This window comes from Pinus tabuliformis, chromosome 5_1, assembly GCF_031772625.1.
Source record: "Pinus tabuliformis cultivar Carrire ecotype Pingquan chromosome 5_1, CPIR1, whole genome shotgun sequence".
Lineage (NCBI taxonomy): Eukaryota > Viridiplantae > Streptophyta > Pinopsida > Pinales > Pinaceae > Pinus > Pinus tabuliformis.
Window position 1 is genome coordinate 935,106,867 of NC_142305.1, and position 24,034 is coordinate 935,130,900.

General features: G+C 40.9%; 2 protein-coding genes across 2 annotated transcripts in view; one reads left to right on the forward strand and one right to left on the reverse strand.

Annotated features, from left to right (window-relative positions):
* The window catches only part of LOC149167849 (uncharacterized), a 174,082-nt gene that overhangs the window by 84,028 nt on the left and 66,020 nt on the right, over positions 1-24,034 (forward strand). The gene's annotated exons all lie outside the window — the stretch shown is intronic.
* On the reverse strand, positions 18,517-19,787 carry LOC149167850 (uncharacterized). Its single transcript, XM_089431607.1, has 2 exons — positions 19,567-19,787; positions 18,517-19,449 (listed from the first exon to the last, which is right to left on the reverse strand). The coding sequence occupies exons 1-2, from the start codon at positions 19,682-19,684 to the stop codon at positions 18,797-18,799; spliced, it is 771 nt and encodes a 256-aa protein (XP_089287733.1). The 5' UTR covers positions 19,685-19,787; the 3' UTR covers positions 18,517-18,796.

Below are 24,034 nucleotides of genomic sequence, written 5' to 3' on the forward strand. Positions count from 1 at the left end.
CCAAGCTCTTGGAGCTTGCTTCAACCCATATAAGGCTTTCTGCAGTTTGCATACATGAGTTTCCTTGTCATGCTCTTCAAAGCCTTGTGGTTGTTCCACAAATACCTCTTCTTGAGGAAGCCATGCAAGAAAACAATTTTCATGTCCATTTGGTGAAGAGTCCATCCTTGGCTAGCAACTAAGGCAACAACAGATCAAATAGTAGTATATCGAGCTACAGGGGAAAAAATCTCATCATAATTTATTCCCTCTTTCTCAGAGAAACCTCTAGCTACAAATCTAGCCTTATATCTTTCATTACTACCATTTGCACCATGGTTAATCTTAAACAACCATTTGGAAGTGGCAACAAATTTACCTTGAGGTCTAGCAACCACTTCTCAGACGTCATTCTAGATGATAAACTTGTATTTTTCAGTCATGGCATCTTTTCAGACTTGTTCTTTTGCAGCTTCTTCAAAGGTGCATGGTTCTGCTTGAATGACGTTGCTCATGGCAAAAACATACCCTTGAAATTGACTTGGCTTCTTAGTTTCTCTGAACATTCCTCTTAGGGCAGGATGTTGTTCAACTTCTTGCAAGGTATCGCACAACCATAGTGGTCTCTTTCTGGTGGGAGGATCATGTGTTGAAGGATCTAGAGGATCCATGGAACCCATTGGATTACCAACAAACTCATTCTCAAGTTCTGGTTCAGACTAAGATGCAGACTCTTTTTGATTAACAACTTGTCTTTCAACAATGGCAGAAGGAGGAGAGTCTCTTGCTTTTCTAAGAGCCGCATCTTCATCAAATGTTACGTCTTTGCTAAACTCTATAGTTCTTTGACTAGGTACATAAATTCTAATGGTGGCCATCTCTACTACATCACCTTCATTTGATGATTTCTCATGAAAGACATGGATATATTATTTGAACCACAAGGATGAAGCCTTTAAAATTTCCAAGGAGCTCAAAGCTTTGGTCGAAAATCAAACAGGGAAGAAAATTAAGATCTTTAGGTCTGACAATGGTGAGTACATTTTGAATGAGTTCATCGATTTTTGCAAGAAGGAAGGTATCAAGAAAGTGACGATTGTGCCCTATAATCTCGAACAAAATGGAGTAGTTGAAAGAAATAACAAGTCCATTGTAGATGCTGCTCGTGCCATGCTTCATGATCAAAAGTTGTCGAATTTCCTTTGGGGAGAAGCAACGGATGCTGCTGCGTATGTTCAAAACATGGTGCCTCATCAAGCATTGGACAACAAGAGCCCGAAGAAGTGTTACAGGTGTCAAGGCCGATGTTGGCCATCTCCGTATCTTTGGTGGCCTCATATATTTCCACTTGTTGAAGGTCAAAAGAAATAAGCTAGAAGCCATGGGAAGAAAAGGTACGTTTGTTGATTATTGTGAAAATGCTAAAGCATTTAGCATATATATTCCTGGTCAAAGGAAGGTTGAAATTAATAGGGATGTAACATTCGATGAAGATGCTGCCCTTGGGAATGCAAGGGACCTTCCTCCATCTCCTCCTGAGAAGAAGAATGATGATATAGATATTTTAGATGGTCTTTTTGTGCCTGAATCTGAGAGAGACATTATTGATGATCCCATGGAGTCCATGGACCCCTTAGATCCTCCTCCATGTGATCCTCCTGCTAGGAAGAGGCCACTTTGGCTTCGTGACACATTACAAGATGATGAGAGATGCGTTTTCGTTAGAAGATCATTTAGAGAAAGCAAGAAGCCATGCAGGTACCAGGGATATGTTGCAACTATGAGCACTATGATTCAAGCTGAACCTCCCACCTTTGAAGAAGCTGTGAAAGAACAAGTTTGGAAGGATGCTATGGCCGAAGAATACGAATCAATTATGAAGAATGACATATGGGATGTTGTGCCAAGACCAAAGGGGAAATCTGTGGTGACTTCAAAATGGCTATTCAAGATCAAACATGGAGTCGATGGAAGCATTGAGAAATATAAGGCAAGGTTCGTGGCTTGAGGATTCTCCCAGAAAGAGGGAGAAGATTATGACGATATATTTGCACTTGTGGCTCGATATACAACCATTTGTTCGATAGTTTCTCTTGCCGCAAGTCAAGGATGGACCCTTCATTAGATGGACGTGAAGACAACATTCCTCCATGGCATGTTACAAGAAGAAGTGTATGTTGAGCAACCACATGGATTTGAAGTAGAGGATCAAAGACACATGTTTGCAGGTTGAAGAAGGCATTGTATGGTTTGAAGCAAGCCCCCAGAGCATGGTACACTTGCATAGATAGTTATTTGGTGAAGTTGGGATTTACAAGAAGCAACGCTGATCCCAACCTCTACTTCAAGGTAGTCCAAGGTATGTCATTGATTTTGGTTTTATATGTTGACGATCTATTCTTGACAGGTAATGAGCCCTTGATGATCGAGTGTAAGAGGGAATAGCCACTGAATTCGAGATGAAGGACTTTGGGCTCATGCACTACTTTCTAGGCCTTGAGGTGTGGCAAAGACCTAGTGAGATTTTCCTTTCACAAGGAAAATATGTTTGTGAAGCTATTGGAGAGATTTGAAATGACAAAATAATAGTCCCTGCCCACTCCGATGGAAATGAATTTCAAGAAGTTATGTGTAGAAGCTGTAGGACCCGTTTTGGTGAATCCATCCAAGTATAGACAGTTGATTAGGGCTCTAACGTTCTTAGTGAACACTTGTCTAGACATATGCTATGCGGTGAACACTTTGAGTTAATTCATGACCGAGCCTCTGCATGCACATTGGATTGTTGCCAAACACATTTAGAGATATTTGAATGGGACGATTATCCTTGGTTTGAGATATTCTGCCGGAGATGTTCGACTTCATGGATATATCGATGCTGATTGGGCAGGAAACGTTGTTGACAGGAAGAGTACATCTGGATGTTGTTTAGCTTTGGATCTGCCATGATATCTTGGATGAGCAGGAAGCAGAAGTCCGTAGCACTGAGTACCGTCGAGGCAGAGTACATTGCCACTAACATGGCTAGCTGCAAACTAGTTTGGTTCAGAAAGATCTTTGGAGAGCTATTTAAGCAGGTCCTAGACACTACAATGATATATTGCAACAACGAGAGTGGGATTTGTCTAGCAGAGAATCCTGTATTTCATGGCAAGTCCAAGCATATAGAGATTTGATATCATTTCATTCAAGACATGGTGCAAAGAGGAGCAGTTAGACTCCATCACATATCTATAGAAAAACAAATTGCAGATATTCTCACTGAGGCTTTGTTGAAAGGTAAGTTCTTGGTCTTCAGAGAGAAGCTTGGATTGATGGATGTGACCCCTCATGATAAGGGGCATCACTGATCGAGAACACTGAGCCGACTCTTCCCCCTTGTTTGAGCTCTTAGGGTGAGGAATTGAGATGAAGGGCTCTTGGGGTTGAGGGATGTCTAGAGAATAGGGTATCATCCCTATCTGTTACACATAGGGTCGAAGATGTTGCTCGTCTATCTCAGTCTGTGCAGAGTATACCCCAGTTGGCATCATACCCACAAGCTGGGCTTGTTGGGATTACCGCTCCTCGTTTGGCAAACGGGTTGGGAGAGTGCTTGGAAGTGTGTTACCCAGCCGATTATGATGCAGGTGTTCTATCACATGAATTGTTAGGGTCATTGTTGGGAAGATCAGGGAGCAATAAGATGGATGAGATATTGTGCTGATTAATATAGGGTGGAAGATGTTAGCTCCTCTATGCTATGACTCCTATTGCTCAACATTTAGTAGAAGATGTTTGCTTCCCCTATGTGATGAGTCGATGTCATGAGGTGATAGTGCCCCATAGGACCTTCCTCATTGTGTGAGAGCATGATAGCTTTAGCTACCTGATGATTCTTCTTCTTTGGATTCGAGAATATTTCACCAGATAGGGTTGAGTAAAGATGGAACATGATATGATGACAGGATACTTATGGTGATTACATGATGCAGTTGGAATCTCTCCCAAGCTGAGAGGGAGTGTTAATTTGGTAGCTCAGTGACAAATTCCAATCATTGGACTAGATTACTCTTTTCGTGAGGACCAATTTTGACTATTGAAGCACTCGATTTGGTTAAGGGAAAGTGTAATTTTTTGAAGCCCACAATGTCACATTTGATCGGGTCGACTCTAACAGGAAAATGGACACCCTTGGAAGCCTATAAATACAAGTGACCTCAAGCTCATTTAGACATCACCAAGCATCTTCGTCTTCTCTTCTTCATTGATTGGTTTGCTCAATTTTGAGGTTGGGTCTAGGATATTGGTTCGAGATTGCAGGGTTCGAAGCTCGCACGTGTTAGGGTTTTAGCTTCCGACCACAAGCTGGACACAGGCAATTTTCAGCTATAACCACAGGCACGCAGGCTCATCTATGTGGCTAGAATCTCTCAACCGCACTCATACCTCTTCCTTCGTGTGATTGGGATCTAGGGTTGCAAATTGACATTTGACCGCAGTTACCGGAGACGGGGAAAGTTGTCTTTGATTTTGATTGATGTTGGGAACATATTTTTGAATGTTGTTGGGTTAGTTTTGCTAGATGTTTTTGTATTGGCTCATTGTACTCTTTGCTGAATATTATATGACAATCTAATAGAAGAAAAATTACAAGGGGTTTTCCCTGGTCATTGACAAAAAATCTGGTGTCTCTAGTTGATTTGTTGATTGTATCCTTTGTCATTGCATTTACTGTTCTATCTTCAATTACTGTTAATGATTGAAAATATTAATTTTTGATGAAAGATTGCTAATTGAAGAGTTGAATTCGGCTAATGTAATTGAAACAACATAGACTAGTATGAAATTTAACACGTTGAGAGCCATGGGTCTCCGCTGTAGCAGAGAGCAGATTGCGACTTCATGGGATCCTTAAGTTCCACTTATTGCTTGCTCATGTTCCACCTATTGGATGATGATGATGAAGGACCACCTTGTCCAGTTGGCTCCACTCCTGCACCACACTTGGCAGCTGATCTAGGGCCTAGATGAGGATGTGTCTCGTCATGGGAGACAATGGGAGGGCTTGCATCGTTCTTCCAACCCTTATAGATGGGATACATGCTTGTTCAATCCATTTGGAGATCGATGAGTGTTAGAAAATTATATATTGCGGAGCAATGGAACACATAAAATATTGCAGAAATATAAACACAGAGAACGCACAAAACAAGAGAGACACAGATATACGTGGTTCACCCAGTTTGGGTTACGTCCACCCCGAATAGCCAGTCCTTCCTTTCTATTATCCAGCAAAATGAAGAGACACAACCTACAGCAAATCCGCTGTAATATCCTCTATTTTCTTTCACAGTCTCACCTCTCTGTTTCTCGCTCACAGAATACACATCTATTTCACAGCCTCAAATACAATACCCTCATACAAAGAGAGGGGTTGCCTTCTAGGGCAAAAAACCCTAAACTAAACATAAGTTCTACCGTCAGATCATCCGCCTAATGAACGGCCCAGATTGACTGGAAATTACTATACTTTTACAAGGCAATTTTACATTTGTTTTTAGCTTCGGGGGTGCTGCCCCCGAGCCCCCGCCGGGGGACCGCTGGCCCCCGGACTCCCCAGCCGGGGGGGATTGGGCCCCCGGACCCCCGCGGGGGGGACAAGTCCCCTCCGCACCCCCCGCGTGGAGGGGTGTACAAACTTCCTGGGGTATACATCCGGCTGAAACAGAGACCTCTGAACAATCATGCTCCACACACAACGAGGATGTTTTGTGCCCCCATAGCCACTTGGGACACCACAAGTCATTTGCTTGGATATCAAGGGGCCACCCTCTTTATCACTATGTTTGGAGCTCATTCATTCATCTTGGCACACATTGGACTCCACTAGGCCTGCTCAATGGCCCTTCGACCTATTGTATCTATTATTTTGCCCTCTTGGGAGGCTTATTTTTGTATTATGGGGCTATCTTGGTGGGCTTGTCATAAAGGAGTGTTATTTTTGCACATTATTTTATTAGTTGGGGCATGATTAGGCCTTATTAGGCAAATCGAATTCCTTAGGGAGGATATATATTGATGTGATGATCATTTGGATTCAGATTGGTATCTCTTGATAATTTCGCTAGCCATTTGATGGACGAATTGGAATCTTGACGCATTTCGATATTTGGAAAGGCTTGTCTCTTATCTTGGAGCTTTGATTTTTGTCTCTATTGGTGATTGGAAAATTTCACTATACTTGTGTCTTTTACATGTCTTGCGCTTGTGTAATGCACAATATTTTTTCGCTCATGGAGCTGGTGTAGCTGCCTAAATGAAATGCGAATTTGTTGATAATATCTTTGTGAGGGTTTTTTCATATGTTGTGCATAGTATAGTGAATGAATGACCTAGGGGTATATGATTATTCATAATTGCCTTGATAAGTCATCAATTGCAGCATCAAAGAAGTATAAATTTCCCTGGTAACCTAGTTGTTGCTTCAAGGGCCATGCGAAGTTGTTGGGGAACTCCCTGATTGAGCATAAACATCTCTAAACATTGAATCATATTTAATCCATTCTCCCAATAGGATAGGCACTGGTCTAGTCCTAGGGGATCACTAAAATGAAGAATTTTCTCTTTTCCTCTTTCTAGACCCTAATCCTAGTAGGCTTCCTAGGGCATCACACAAAATCCATTGTAGCGATCCAAAATTGATGAAACTTGGTCAAGAACTGCGTTGGTGTGTGGTTGAGAGGTCCTGCAATTTTCAAGCCATTCCGTCGGTGGAATCTCAAGTTATCCCAAGCCCTAGCTCAAGAACCGTTTCTCCCTAGACCTCCTTTGGTTAGTGGTTTCATTAAGGGTCAATTGCGTTGAAAATCCAAGGCAAATCCTATCTCTTTGATCTTGTTCTCTTCCCTCACTTGGTCAAGTCCATTTGTTTGAAGTTCCACCCCAAACCCTAGACCTCGTTTGGGTCCACTAGGGCTTCTTTGTGGTCCCGCAACCTTGTCACTCCAATTTCACAAGGATTGCTTAGAAACCCTATTCTTATAGGATTCTTTGGTATAGGGCACTTCACATCAAGAAATACCCCTCCCCTAGGTCAAGGTCTCCTTCTAGCGCTTCTTGGAGAGCCATCCACCTTGCTTCTAAAGTAAGCAATCCCCACCATTAGAGTCCCTCCTTTGAATAGGCTCTTGAAAACACTGTCCTCACACCATTGATATATTTTTCCTAGTGATTTCCCTAATATCGGGACTCCTCCCATCGGTGAAAGTCCGTAAAGAGCAGGGAGCTTTAGCTGAGCTGACAGTGGGCTATTGCTTCATTGTTGCCACTTGACTTAATAGTTGCTCTATTGGAACCCCTGCTCGTTTGAGTGGTAATAGGTCCCAATTTAGCAAATTGGGGTTTAAAACCTTTTGGAGCCACTTGTAGTAGCCCTTTGAAGTGGAGATAGATACAAGTGGGTATGCTATGGGAGTAGTGTTGATGCCGTGAGAAGGCCTGTATGCTACCATTCTAAAGTATTTCATGGGGCAGTTCTTAACTACCCTACCTATGACAAGGAGCGCTATGCCTGGTACAAGTTGTGCGTTGGAAATACTGAGAGGGGGATGAATCAATGTTTCTCTTTTTTTACAATTTAATATCAAAAGCATTAACTAATCACATCAAAAGAACACAAGATATATATAAACATAATTATTTATATTACAAGGGAAGTTACAACTTCTGGATTCACCGGCTACAACTGGAAGGGCTATAACCCTAGGTTTAACAACTTCCACTGGAAGGAGAGGACAAGCTCTTGAAGGAAGCTACAACTTCCTTGCCTAGCACCACCCTACCAACCTTTAGAATAAAAGATAAAACAAAGAAAAACTGTTGGGCTCCATACTAGGGATAATGGCCCAATTACAACACTCCTTAAACACTGGTATCTTTGCTAAGACATTTACAACTTCAGATATGCCCTTCAAATTTGATCAACAAAGACAAGAATAATCATAACATATACCTTAGAGAGAAAAGTGATCATGTTAGAGGAGAATGAACTTTGACAATCAATTGCTGAGATTTTGACTTCAATTTTAACCCTTACTTTGTAGGTCAACAGTGACTTCTATAGTCAAAAACTTAGTCCTTTTCTTATGATTTATATAAACATTAAAGCAACTTCCTCCTACAACCTTGGTATTGTCTTTGTTCTGCGGTCTAGTAGACTTATTTTAGCCTCCTTACATCTTCAAGAAACTCCTTACTACTTCCTCAACCAACCATTTTCCTGCACTTAAGTTAGGCCTAAATAGGGCTATCTTCAGTAGTTTATATACAAATCGGATCAGACTTAGATTAGCGCTGCCACAGACTTAAGATTGCCTCAATATAACTTCAGATTAGCTTTTAGAATGAGTTGGTTCTGCTTTAGATGAAGGCTTTGGACTTCTTCAAAAGGGAGGCTTGAAATAGACCTTAATTAAACTCGGATAGGCCCATAACTGTCTCAGAAGGCTGATTCAACGAGATGCCTTAGAGGGCCACAGGTTTTGTCAAGATGTGCCTTTTGAAAAAGGTACCAAGGAGGTGTTTCCTAGTGCTTTTTGCCTAAGCCTAGGAAAACAAGTGAACCCACCTTTTTAGTGTGACTTTATGAGATCATTAAAGTCGTGATTTTTTAGTTACTCTATGAGGTCTACAAGTACATTGTACTTTTATAATATTAAAGTGACTTTATGATGCAAAAAGTACATGGTACAACAAGTTATTAAAGTGACTAGAGGGGGCCAATGTGAGATGACATGTCCACCTGCGATCAAGAGAAGTCGACATCTAATCTCAACCCTTGATCTTATGGATAGGTCTTCTCATCCTTATGGAGACTAAAAATGGGGAAAGAGGCAAATGGAGGCTCATTCTTCATGTGTACTTTTGGAGAAGAGGAGACGCTGAAAGGAGGTTAAGATAGCAAGTATTTTTAGCAAGAAGAGACCATATAACAACACTAATCCCAAGGCTAGAAGGGTGGCACAAATTGAGAAAGTATAGGAGGTACACCAGTTCTGACAGTGCATTTTTTGAGGCAATTATAGGCCCGAAAATCAAGGAGAAGACAAATATATGACAACGTGAATTTCGAGGAGAAATTCCTAGTCTGATAGCATGAATTTCGAGAGAGAAATTTGCTAGCTTGAGGCATGAAAACGGAGGGCAAAAAAGTCAGACTATGGCACAAAAATCAAGAGCTAGAAGTGCTAAACAATGGCACAATTTTCTAGGGAAAAACTCCAAACAATGACATGATTTTTTAGGGTGGAGATTGCTGGATTGTGGCACGAATTTCTAGACAACAGTTCGATTTTCTAGGAGCTGGCCCGAATCTCAAGGAGGGAGATAAGTACCCCTGTCTGTAATTAACGCTATAAATTTCTTTGGAAAAAGCAAATAAAAATTGCCCTCATACTGGTTTTCCCTTTGGGGCTTTTCCAGGGTGTGATTGACCAAAAATCAATGTCTAAATTTTTGTGCATGCTTGTGAAATTTATCAGTTGAATGTGAATGACTAGTGGTAGCTTCTAGTGTTTTAACTGAATTTATATTCAAGTTTAAAACTCAACAATGAACAATGGGGTTTGGGCATTAAACTTGATGTGCAAAACAAATTGAAATTGGGTGGGGCTACATGACACAATTTTCTACAAGGCCTTAAGATAGGGCTGAAACAAGCCTCTGAAATTTTCCTTTTAAACCTGCCTCAGGGAGGGCCAAATGAAGACATTTGCCTCAAAGGGCTGAATAGAGCCTCAGGTGGGGGACGAAGATGCCTTAGATGCAGTGCGAAATTTGTCATAGAATCAGTGTGAAGTCTTCCTCAAACAGGGCCTCAGAAAGCCAAAAAAGGACTAGAATAGATGCAAATTTCTCCTTAAATTTTTGACCTCCTTCACAAATCTTCAACGAAGCTCAAGCCAAAGATATCTCCTTTGATTTACCTCAGATTGCTCTAGAGATATCTAAGATAGATCACCGAATTTGCTTTCATAGAATGCCCATGGTTGGGTATATTTATATTTGATTGAGGAGGCCAATTATGGGCTTGACTTTACCTTTTGAAAATACACAATCTTTAGCTGGAGTGGACTTGAGAGATTTGCTATTAGGCCGACCTGAACAACAAGGTTTAGGCACATTAAAAAAAAATAAAATCAATCTTCCTTTCGTAGACACTCCTTTCAATGCTGATTACGACACATGATTTTAGGCTAATTTAAATTATGATTTTGCCCTCCTTTAAGGGGTAGCTATAAATATTAGGGTCATAACTTTTGGGGCAAGATGTTGGTGCCAAATCCATTCGTTTGGGGCATCAAACTTCAAACATCAATATCTCTGCAAGCAAGAGGACCCACAAGATGTGCCACCTATCACTACCAATCTAGAGGGTTCTTGCATCCAAATTCACTAATTTGTGCACATAAATCACCAAACAAATGGTGGCCCATTCACCCTTTGATGTCAATGACAATTTCTTCCAACAATCTCCCTCTTTGTCGTTGATGTCAACACTCATGCTCCAACAACCATCATGCATTCCCTGTCTCATGCTCCCCCTGCCACCATGCTTCACTTCCTTTTCTCCCCCGCTTTGACATCAATGGAAAAGGATGATTTACTTCTTTTGGGATGCTCCCCCTGAACGTATGGAACTCAATAGGACTTCTGTCTTCTTATCATTCCCATTTTTGTTGTCCTTACAACTCTTTTTCTTAGATGCAATTTTCTTCCACTCTACTTGATCTAGAATGTATATGTTGTTTGGACTTCTTGTGGCTGTTGCAACCAATCTTCCTTAGTCTTCTTGTGTGATTTCACACTTCCGAGAGTCAAACAAGAGATTATACCCTTGATCACACATTTTGCTGACACTAAGAAGATTGTGCTTCAAATCCTTAACCAACAAAACATTTTGTGCTTTCATATGTTCACTTCCAAGACTTACTACACGTTTTCCAAGTATCTTGATAGAGGAGTTATCTCCAAACACAACATTGCCACTCTTTCCTTTTAGGCTGACAAATTTCTTTTGATCTTCTGTTATATGTGTCGAGCATCCACTGTTTATCTACCATTCATCTTCTTTATCTTTTGCGATCAATGCTAGATTGCAATCTTCCTTCTTTTTCCTTTCGTATTTCATAGTTGGCTTCTCTGCCTTTATGGTTGGAGGATTTTCAAGCCTACAGTCCTGTGCGTTGCGACCAATATTATTGCACTTGTAGCATGCAGTGTTTTGATTCATCAGTGGTTCAAATGGATTGTAGTTTCTATTGGTAGATTCATGAATGTCAAACCAGGCAGTAACTCCTCAACCAAAATTGATATGTGTGTTTATTCTTTCAGGTTGGCCTTATTATATACATGAGGGAGAGACTGTTCACTTCATCTCTCGATGACTGTTCACATTACTTATTTATTTATTTACATTATGTTCACCCAGTCCTGATGATTAGGTGTCAACAATGAACATTTCCATATGTATGGTCATTTCTTGCTAATCTGTAATCATTCTTGCTTCTTGCATAATTATACCTTGTATTGATTTTACAATGGATTGCTTCATGTGCAAATTTTCGGCAAGAGTGACAATGACCAAGAAAAATGTTTTCATACCTAGGAGAGTAGGATGATCTTTTGAAGTTGTTTTGTCTTAGAGGATGTTCGATCCATTGCTGATCAGCGTAACTTCTCGAAGTAGCAACATTTCTAGATTTCCTTTGAGTTTCTTCCTTTAGAGGCTTGGAGCTTGTGCCTTCTTTGCTTGAGGATGTGCCTTCATAGCCAAGACCTGCTTTATTGTGTGGAGATCTTTGATGACTAAGAATGTTATCCAACACTAGTGAGTTGTTCAAGTTCTTATTGAGCTTATCAACTTCAGCTCTCAATGACACAATTTTTTCTTCAATCTTCTTACAATCTTCTTCTTTCTTCTTCATTTGGATCTTCATTACTTCCTCAATTCTTTTTGCTTCTTCAAGTTGGACCTTTAAGGAGATATTTTCTTTATCATGCTTTTCAAGTAGGCTTTTAATTCTCTATTTTTGTTTTTGAGCCTGACATTTTCCTTTTCATTATTCTTCAATTTTTCTTTAAGATCTTCATCTTCCTATTTGGTCTCTAAATCATTTCCGAGTCCCTAGATGGATCTATTCTCATATTTTGTTCTTCTAATATGCTTTTACCTTTCTTTTCACTGCATTAACCTCCAAGGCAAAGTCGTCGACTTTGACTTAAGGATGAGGATATGAGGACGCTGATCCCATTGAAAAAATGACAAAAAACCTCAAGGATGGACATGAAATAATGGGATTAGTGAAGAGTAGTAAGTTGTAGTGGCTATGAACTTGCTACTTGAATCCAAGTTTCCCAAGTAGTGTCCCTCCAATAACCTTAAGGCATTAGAGGAGCTCCCATTGGATTAGGGTCATAAGCTAACCTCCCAGGTAAGGTGAGAGAACAAGTTTATATTCAAGATTGGTCAGTCATTTAGATCACCCCTTTTTTGATGTTAGCATGCCCAAAACATTAAGTAAAAGCACATGATTACAAAATGGTTAAAGTACTTGCTGAATGGTGACCCACCTCCCTTCAAGAATAATGCTGGATGGTGAGCAAATATTGAGCAAATAGAGAGTTGTTGGTTGGCTGAATATCCAAGGCACAAGAAATATTCTCCTGTGGGGCTACCCACATTTGGTGGGTTACAAGTACCAACTCGTAGCTTGTATTCACATCTATCTTTGAACCTCCACCTGTAATGACGCTTTTATTTCATCTTTGTGTTTTTGAATATAACTGTGTAATGTCAGTGTGAGAGCCTCGACTGGTTGGTGAAAAATCTGGTGAACACTTGAAAATTAAATGTTAATTTAATGTTGGCCTGGAGGGAGGGACGCCATGGATCCAAAGCCCGAGGGGAAGGCGTATTGATTGCCTTGAAGAAGTGACAAGAACTGAGAGTTAGCGTGCATTAAATTTCTGAGGTCGGTTGCAAGCCAATCAACCAAAAAACTTTGACAAGAATTCATGAGATAGTATTGGGTGGTGTGGGTGTAGGACCATGCCCACCCCCATTCCCCTCGCAAATTGAGGATGGGTTGTGGCCCCAGAGGAATGGAAAAGCGAGATAGTCAATGGGAAAAGGGGAGCAACAAGGGAAGAGAGAGGGCAGCGGGGGGAAATTATTGCTAAGGGAAAAAATCCGACAAAGAAGAAGAGATTGCACAGTGAGAGGGCTCATTGACTCTCTTTGTTATTTTCTTGTTGTATTGATTGACTTTCCATAGAACTTGAAAAGCTCACTTTTCTCTGGCAGCAGAGTGCATGGAACTATTGGAGCTATGAGAAAGAAGACCAAGCAATTTTGGAATTGGTTGTTGAGCTCTACACTCTGTGATTTTGGGTGTTATTCCCTGTGATTTTGTGTTTGAGATTTGTTGCTGCACAAACTAGCAGGCTCAGTATATAGGTTAGAGCTAGAGGGCACAACAACAATTTGGGACAAAGACTCACTGTCACTACAGCCTAAGCCCCCTACTCTTCTCATTTTTCATTGAAAGGAGGAGTCCCAGTGTGGAGGAAATCACTTCGGATGGTAGGATCAATGATTAGGTTTATAGTGATTTCCTAGGCCCATTCAAAGGAGAGGCTTAATATGAGGCTCACTTGCTTCAAAGAAGCTTAATTGCTCTCCAAGAAGGACCTAAAGGGAGGAAATCGAGACCTAGGGATTTATAATGATGTGAAAGTTTAGATGCACCTAGAATCAAGATCTCTAATATGAAATAGGACCTCTCAACAAGCTCTTTGAAATAAGCAATTGCTTCTATGATAAGTGTTGCTTGACTTGAGAGACCTAGGTTCTTAGGATTGATCATGAAAGGGAAACCCCTTAGGAGGAAACTGTAGGACTACGAAAGGGTTATAAATTGTCAAGCTTTAATGAAAGATAACCCTCAAGGAAGGCTCTCACTATGACATCAAAGATAGATCTGTAGAAATTTAATGATCTGCACCTTTAACCCAATTTACAAGTTTGCATGTGTTTGTTTAGGCCCAACCCACATGTTTTGTCATGTTGATATAAATTTCAGAATGCATTTATTGCAAACATTAAAGAGTGTTTCTACGAATTTTTCACTTTCCTATCAGCTGATAATCAATGCAAAAATTATGCAAAAATTCAACTCATTTCAGACACTAGTTTTTGGTCAAGCTGAACCAGGAAAAACCCCACAGCCTCTTGGGGAAAACCGGTTTTCAAAGGAGGATTTTATTGCTTGAGAAAATTTAAATAAGTACATAAAACATAATACTTATCTCCCTTTTTGTTGTAGCATTAATTACACTCATTCTGAAAATTTGTTCCCATTGAAATTTCAGACTTCCACAAAATTTACATGCCCAAAAATTTAGCAAAATATCTTTGCCCAACTCCTTGGAATTAGTGCCTAGAATCTGCTTTGAAATTTGTGTTGGAAGCTGCCTTGATTTTTGTGTTAAAGGGTCACTGTTCAGCCTCGATTTTTGTGCCTGACGGCCACTGAAATCCTGCTCGATTTTTGGGCTGACTATCTTGAAATTCGTGCCTCAAATTTTAGGGTTGAACTGAGCTACTTCCTCGAAAATCGTGCTCAAAACCTCCTCGAAAATCATGCCCAACTCCTCAAATTTCGTGTTGCTATTTCTCGAAATTCACACTGCCTCATTCTCCTAGAAAATCGTGCTACTGTTTGGACAGTCGCCTTGGAATTCGAACCCTCCTTTCTCTACTGCAATTTCTCCTTCTCGAAGTCTTGTCCTCATGCTCTCTTAAATGTGTAGTGAAAAATGATTTCCCTTTTCCTCTTTTGTCTCTTTGGAAAAGATTGAATCCTTAAACTTAGGATTCAATGGTTGAGATTTCATCTTCAAATTTCAAGATGTGTGGTTGAGATCAATTCTCCCAAATAACCCCCTCAGACATTGGCTCCGTCACTTAAAAGTCTTCTAGTACCTTTTCTAATTTTTCTCATAAAGTGATTTTTCACCTCACTTAAATATTCGAAAAGTACACTTAATACTTTATACACAAAGTCATTTTATAAAATTTAAATGACTTTAATATTATAAAAAATACATGGTACAACACTTCTAAGCACCTTTTCCACCCATGATATCGATATAACTCATAAATGTCATTGAGACAAAAGTAATTAATGTGCTCACTAGGCTAAAAGGGATAAAAGCCTAGTAACACCTCTCCTTGGTACTATTTTCAACAAGATCTTCAAAGTCTGAGCTAGGGTTTAGTTTTTCTCATAAATGAACAGTTGAAATGTTGTGAACCTTGAGGATCTCTAGAAGGGACACCAACGCAGAGATTGGTCCAAACAAAATTGAAAGATCATCCTTCTAAGAGATTTTACATGATGCCCTAGCAAGGTTGTGCAAGTGAGAGACCAAAAATTAAAGGAGGAAGGAAAAATGGTTAAAAGGAAGGTGACCACCCAATTTTCTTAAACTAGTGTGTTCCCCTTGGGCTATGGAGTCTTTATGATTTAAACTTTGGACTAATTCGTTTCTCAAGGAGGTTGAAAAATGATGCCCTAACACCAATTTTTCAACAATTACCCATCCAAGATCAATGGACTTTCATGGAAGAAAAGAGACTCCAATCCGCTAGGAACATTCTTCTACTTGTTATCAATGAGTAACTTGCACAAATTTACAGTTTAACAATCTTCAACAATGATATTCAATAATTAGGGCATAAAACCAATAATTAATATTGTAATTTCCACACATTAGACATTATTCATAAGCAAAAATTGTTCAACAAAATTCACTTACAGGATAACAAGAGATATATCCAATCCAAGATCAAGACAATGGATCTAAGAAGAAAATCGAACTAGCCTCCAAAGATATCGAAATGCATGAAAGAGTCTCCACTAGTCATACAAGAAGAAATGCGAATTTCTCAAGAAGAGCTAATCGAAGAATGTGATGATGATCCAATACAAAATGAAGCTCTGTATTAGTTATGCGAGCCTTTACAAGTTTGATTTAGCCTAATTGGACTAATTGAGCCCCTAATAATATTCTAATGTGCAAAATAACAATAACTTTGGTGACAAGCCCACCAAATAGCTCAAATGTGTAAAATGAGCGTTCCTAATGAGGCCAAAAGGATAAAATAATAGTGCAAAGGGCCGTTGGAAGGCCAAAATGAGTCCTCAATGTGTCATGATGAAGAGTAGGGCTCCAAAAATGATAATTATGGGGGTGGTCCCTTGATTTCTAAGAAAAACATCTTGTGGTGCTTCCAAGTGGCTGTGCAGCACAACCAATGGTCCCATGGGTCTCCAGTGGCTCAATAACAAGTCGATGCTCCATAAGTGAGGGCTAGAAGATGATGCTTTCCCTCTCGTGACTCTCCGGATAAGACAAAAGCCCATTTGGGCCCTGGCTCAACTACCAAGTGTGTGGAGAGCTGGGCAATGTGGTCGAAGTACATCATTGTCTCTGTATGGCTGAGGCACAAACAAGCAATATGTGGTGCTGAAGGAGCCCACAGTGTGGCAATCAATGGTCTGCTGTGGGTGAGCCCATGGTTCTCAATGCTCACTCTACAAGTGCCATTATGACCCTTTGGAGGGCTTGGATCTCATAGACGAAGGCCAAGTCCAAGATGAAGACCCATCTGCAACCCTATATAAGATCCAATTGTCTCTTCACCTTCCAGTACAACAATCTGTTAGTGCCATAAAGTAAATAAGCTTGTTAATCAAGGGAAAAAGTGGACACTTCATAGTGGCATGCCCTTCCAAATGGGCTTAAGAAGGTACATGTGTTACCTTGCTCGACAATAGAGGTTAATAAAGGACCCTATTAGGTGGTTTCAACCTTTAAGGGAGTGACAGGTCCATGGTACACCTATCAAATGACAGGTGTCATGTAAAATGATGATAAAACAGAGTAGGGGCAAGAGGGAAGACTCCAAGCCACATGCCATGGTACAAGGGTAGCTATGATGAGGGAAGCCCAGACATTGGGTTTATAGGTGTAGGAGGGAGCAATCATGGTGCATGAGTTATGTTGATCATTGTTTTTCCACCCTTCTTTCTTTTACTGTTTGGGGCTCCAAGGGATGAGAGCATGATGCAAATGATGTAGCAATGATTACCTCCTTAAGGTTGGACAGTTCATCGTCCACCAGGGGTTGGGAAAATCATGGTTTCCTTAATGATGTAGGGGGCACTCATAGGGGCTCTAGGAACCAGGGTGATGACCATAATAAGGAGCTAGAGCTCATGTTTGGCTTTTTCCCACGTGCTAAATTTTTATGTCCTGTCCATCTTTTGCATTTTGTGGTACATTTCTTGTTGTAAGTGGCCAAACTATGCTTTTAACTTACAAGGGGAGGGGGAGGTTAACGACCTTCGGAGCATCAAATTTAGGCCCGGTCCAGAGTGTTTACAAGGGGAGGGGGAGGTTAACGACCTTCAGAGCATCAAATTTAGGCCCGGTCCAGAGTGTTTACAAGGGGAGGGGGAGGTTAACGACCTTCGGGGCATCAAATTTAGGCCCGGTCCAGAGTGTTTACAAGGGGAGGGGGAGGGGGAGGTTAACAACCTTCCGGGCATCAAATTTAGGTCGGATCCAAAGTGTTTACAAGTGTTGGGGGAGGTTAACACCTTGTGGATCCAATGGACAAATGTAAACCCAAATGGGAAAATTGTGAAAAGGGGTTGTAATGAGTGGAGGGGAGTGAGATATATGGTGTTGGGAAGTGGGACTAAACAACCAAAATCAAGGTTTCTCATGTAGTGCCACTCCTAAAGCTAGTAGCCCATAAAGGAGATCCCATGAGACTAGGATACAAAACTAACCACCGAGTTGGGACAAGGGAACAAGAGTACAGTTCAAGCCCATTCTTTCTGCCGAATCCCCTGACTAATCCATGTCCAAATGTGCCCAATAAAAGAAAGCTTAAACACCCAATTACATAATGAAAAACCATACCTTTGGGGTTGGAAGGCCCACCTTCAAACATATAATCTTAACAAATGGGCGGGGGCACATAATGGCTGGCTCAGGTGGTGGAGAATAGTGACACATCGAGCTGTTTGGTGGCTGCAAGGGGCTGCTGGCGGCCTACTGAAGACAAATCTAGGATAAAATTTCTCCTATAGGGGTCACCCATAGGTGGTGGGTAACAAGGCCACTGGATTAGTAGTCTAAGCTTGTGTGGTCAGTGGGAGACTCAGTGGATTACCGAATCACTGTGGTGCTTGTTGTATAGTTGATAAACCACCTGGATAGGGAAATTTGAGTCACTGTGGTACTTCTTGAAGTGTTGATAGACCGAAGAGTTGATAGGCCACTTGGGCAGTGGATTGTATAACGCAATGTTTTACAAAACGGACTCGGATTCGGACTCGGCCGAGGATCGACTCGGAAACGGAAACGGAAACGGCAATGACTCGGCCGGCTCGATTTCAATGACTCGGTCGTTGTAAAAAATACATTAAATATTTATTTTTTTTATAAAAAAACATAATTTTAAATATTTTAAACATAATTTTAAAGATTTTCATTCAAGTTTCCAAACACACAACATTATAATATACATGGAAGACAACATATGATCAAAGTAGGCTCATGAACCAATCCATTATATCAAAATGGTACGGTGTACCCAATGGCAATAGTAAATACATAGTCAACTGTAGTCTGTCTGTGTCATACATGATCAAAGACTCAAGAGTCAAAACAAAATACAAATAACCAAGGAGGCTAGTAGCTACTGGCTACTGCCAGAGGAGCCAAGATCATCTCGACCAATCTCTGGATCATCATCATCAGAGCCAGACAAGGAGCCCCATGGCTCCTCCTCATCATCATCGTCTCCAACTGCAACTGTAGAAGTGGTGCCAGTACCAGTACCACTAGGCTGTGAAGCAGATGCAAGCTGAGATAGAGTACAAATGCGGCTGCGCTTCTGTCGTGGCTGAGCAGAGGAAGGCGAAGCACCTACAACTGGAGTCCTACTAGCTGGCTGTGAGACTGAGGCTGGTGGATTGGGATCTGCATTCAACTGAACACGCTGCAGTGGATCTCCAACATCAATTTCATCAAGATCCTCATCAGGATCAAACTTTGGTAGACGACTCTCCACTACCCAATCTGATGTTGGATCAATGTCTTCCAACACAATGGGATCTGAATCAGGTCTTTTGTTCAGCAATTGGTTCCGTCTGAGCCGAAGGTTGTATTGGACAAAAACTAGATCATTCAACCGTTTTTGCTCCAAACGGTTTCTCTTCTTTGTGTGAATCCTCTCAAAGACAGACCAATTGCGCTCACACCCAGATGCACTGCAAGTTTGACTCAAAATACGAATTGCAAACCTTTGCAATTCAGGGCACTGGCCACCAAAGGCCTCCCACCATTGTGCTGCAAAAAACATAGGAGTGTAATGAATTATGAGTTAGATGAAGGCTGAAGCTCAACAAAATTACAAATTATATCTAACTTGAAATTGAGAAATTGAAAATTGAAATTTTTGTTTACCTGGCTCATCTGCTTCTCTTGCAATCTTTGCTAGGTTCTTCCCAAAGGTACCTGTTGCATTGCTGAAGGATGTGACCTGCTGATGTATCAGTAGCTGATCAGACTCCGATGGGACCATGCGCTCAATGCAATCAACCAGTCCATCTCTGACCTCCCCCTCAAAGCTCCTGACTCCTTAGCTTTATAATGATACCGTGGGTTCAAAAAATACCCAGCTGCATGTATAGGGCGATGGAGTTGATTGTTCCATCTTTCATCAATGATTGCCCAAATGGGCCCATACTTTGCCACTCTATCCTTGTATGCTGCCTTTATTTGCTCCTTTGCTTGATCCATAGCCTCATAAATAAAGCCCATAGCCAACCTTTCCCCATCCACCAACCGCAACACCTTAACTAGTGGCTCAGCAACCTTCACAATCTCTGTTGCCTTTCTCCAAAAAGTTTCATCATGGACTTTCCTTCTCAATTCTCTGCCTTCTGGTTTGTTAGACCAACTGCTATTATTCCAATCATCACTGGAAAACATCTTTTGCAAGTTTCTATGTTGGGAAAGCATAGATTGCAATGTCAAAAAATGTGTAGCAAATCTAGTGATGGCAGGCCTAATAATATCCTTGCCTCCAGTGTGTTTCCTCATGATACTCAAAACCAGTGTATGATTGTAGATAAATTTTGTTATGCTTTTGGCATTATCTACAGTGTTTCTGACCCAATCTAATTTCCCAATATCCTCAAGCATGAGGTCTATGCAATGTGCAGCGCATGGGGTCCAAAAGATGGTCTTGTGTTTTTCCTCTAACAGTCTACCAGCAAGAACATAGTTAGAGGCATTGTCTGTGATGATTTGAACAACATTAGCCACCCCCACACCCTGAATAACCTCATCCAATAGCTGAAACAACAAGTGGCCATCTTTTACCTTATCAGATGCATCAACTGATTTTAAAAACATGGTTCCCTGTGGGCAGAAGACAAGAAAGTTTATGATGGTACGGTTTCTTTGATCAGTCCATCCATCTGACATGATGGTACACCCTGTTCTTGCCCATGATTCCTTGAAATCTTGCAAATACTCATTAATTGATGTAATTTCTTTCTGCAAACGAAACCCCCTTAGCTCTTGCATAGTAGGGCCTTTGAAGCCTTTTCCAGCAGCATGTATGGCCTCAAACATAGGCTCATAATATGGTGAACGAGCAGCATTAAAGGGGATATCAGCATCATACCACCATCTAGCTATGTAGTCACAAGCAGTCTCCCTCAATTCTTTCTTCCAATGGTCATCTAAAGTGGGCTGAGAAAGACCTTTACTAACTTCAGGACCATGTGCATCTGATGGAGAGGAGCCTGAGTGAGTGAAAAAACTTTTGATAGTCCCATCACCCTTCATTCTACCCTTTCCCTTATCTTGAACAGAAGCAAAAGAGGGAGGAACATAACGGAAAGGGTTTGATGCATCAGTGTGAGGGATAGAGGAAGAACCCTCAAACTCATAGTGGGGGTTGGCAGCCATCATTTTTTGTATCTCCCTCTTCCTCCCAATTTCAGCCTGTATCTCTTTTTGCCTAGTCTTTTCTTCTTGAAATTTTTCAAAGCTTTCCAACAAAGTCTTTCTAATCTCCCCAATTTCGGGGGATTTACATGCAGTAATATTGCCTTTAATCCCTGCCAAGTGTTGTTTCAGCCTATGAATCCCCCCAGGACCTGACTTAATTTTCCTATGGCAAAACTTGCAACACATCTCATCATCAACCATTTCAACATATGCCCAAGCAGCATCTTTTGCTCTAGGTGCCATTTTTTGACTAGGAAAACAATCTGAAAATGAAAAAAAAAAATAAAAATTGATTCAATGTTCATTTATTTGACTAAAAACACTCTCTAAGCTATCTTTATATGCACCTAAAATTTAATAAGTAAAAACAGATTTATAGAGGTGGAAAAAAATACCTCCAGGCACAAACTGCCTCCTCAAACTTGCTCCAAAAATCAGCTCCTCAATGCTGCTCCAAATGGCTGCCCAAGAAGCTCCTCACTCCAGCTACAATGCTCCTCCAAGACTCCTCACTGCTGCTCCAAAACAAGCTCAAGAACTGCTCACTAACTCTCAAAGAAGACTCTCACTCAAATGCATAAGACTGCTGTGAGTGAAATGAGAGCATTTGGCTGTCTTAAATAGAGTTTGGGAGGGGGAAATGGACCCCAAATGCATTTAACTAATCACATAAACCTTTTCATGTCCACAAACCCTAACTAAATCAGCTCCAAATCAGCAAAAAAGTAATTTTTTTTAAGTGAAATCGCTGCCCAGCCGGTTCCAATCGGTACGGCCGTTTTTTGACGTGACCCGGCCGGGTTGACCGGGTCAGCTATGACCCGGCCGAGTCATTGGCTGACTCGGCCGGGTCATAGCTGACCCGGTCACCGAGCCGGGTCAATGGGCCGTTTTGAAATTTTTTTGTTCAACCCGGATCGAAACGGCCGTTTCGGAGTCAACCCGGCCGTTTCGTAAAACAATGGTATAACGTTGTGGTGCTTGCTATAAAAAGACAACTAATAAACCACATTGATAGTGGATTCAACCACTTGGACTAAGCAATACCCCAGATGGACGTTGGGTGAATGCCTAGAAATGGACTGAGAGGAATGAGTGGATGACTGTGGTGCTCAAGGTTGCTTGGAAGTGGGAGCAGGGAGCGATAATTTTTAGAAGTTTCTGGGTTGGTAGTGATTTTGGGAGCGTTTTTTATATAATAAATATTTTGATGCATATATGTCAACAAAAGCATGTATAATGATGAATTAGTTATAAAAAAACATAAAACATGGATTAAACTATCTAACATCAATCATCTAGTAGTTATAATTTTCATCAACCACAGGTCCACAATTTACATCTCCATTCTCGTCATGTTGGGTGTGGAGCTTGACTATCTTCCTGATTTAGAGGTCTTGTTTCGACCATCTTTGGATCATTGGGGGGTGTGGATGGAGGGAGGGGGGTCCAAGTGGGGGCAGCAACAACCTTTGAGCCCTCCCCTGGTGAGGGTTTAGGGGCAACGCCCCTAAAAGGAAATTTTTGAGAAAATTGCCTTGTAAAATATTGTAATTTTGTAGTCAATCTGGACCGTTCATTGGGTGAAAGATCTGATGTTAGATGTTATGTTAATATAGGGTTTTTTCCCTAGAAGGAAGCACTCAGTTTATACGAGGGAATTGTATTGTTACTAGATATTATTTTGTATCTATTCCTGTCTTTTGCTAGCACTTGATCACAAGTTTTGACTCATATAATCTTATAATATAATCTTGTAGAGATGTTTTCTTACAAAAGTATAAGAACTAGTGTAGGTTGTTTTACAATAAGAGCACGTAAAATTTATTGCTCCAACCTTTTTCCTTCTCATTACCTTTGATGCATACTTTTACAAGGGTGTTGAACAGTAGAGTGATTTTTCTTTCGCTAAGAAAAGAAAAGAAATTTGCTTCAGAATTTTCTATGTAAGGCTCCATCCTCGAAATTATGCTCTTCTAGGTTGTTGTCCTAGACTCCCAAGTGATATATGCTCTATCAAATCGAGCCCGCTCATAATAATGCGTCAACAACCTCAAGTTGTAGTGTACATAAACCAGGTTCTTGCTTGGTTTTCATCGAGGTAGTTTTTTTTGACATTGTGGATGAAGCTATAGGTGCTCCAACACCTCTCTCCATAAGAAGTATTAACCACTTGTGAAAGCACTAGGGAGGGGGCGAATTTTCTTTGGCGGGAGTGACAAAGGAACAATTTCTTTTGGCAGGAGGACGCTCTCGAAAATCGATCCCAAACGGGAACGATTCGGGAGCGCGCTCCTTAGGTCGCTCCCTAAGTGTTTATGTTCGGAGTGCGCTTTGGGAATGGGTAGGAGGGGGGGTGCTCCCTCGCTCCCTTGGTGGTGCTTATTGCTAGAGGGAAGTTAATAAACCACTTGGACAATGGACTCCATCTTCTCAATGTATGACCAAGCCAATGGTGTGAATTTCCCTCATGCAAGCATCCTGTTAGACATTGGATCAGGATTGGGTGGTGGTCAACTACAAGAAAGTTGCAGTGTAGCTTGGCTATGGTTGGGTGGAGAGTGGAAGTCCCTCCTTTAGTTGCTAGCCATCTTAACATATTCAAATAAGTATATTGTAGTTGTATATTTGAGTTATGAAATGTGATGTTTCATGAATTTGATATTGCTAGTATAAGCTCTTGCATATCCGTGAATGTTATCGGATCCATGAATGGTGATGTTCGCTATTATGCACATGATTTGTATGAACTCTCTTATGTCTACGGAAACGATGAATGATTGGATTGTGTTGTCCAATATTGTGGTTATGGTTGATGTATTAACCGTGTATTTATGTTCATTCACTTGACTGCTATGGCTGTGAAATGTATTAGTCCAGTTGCTAAGAGGACTTATGTTGTTTATTGGAA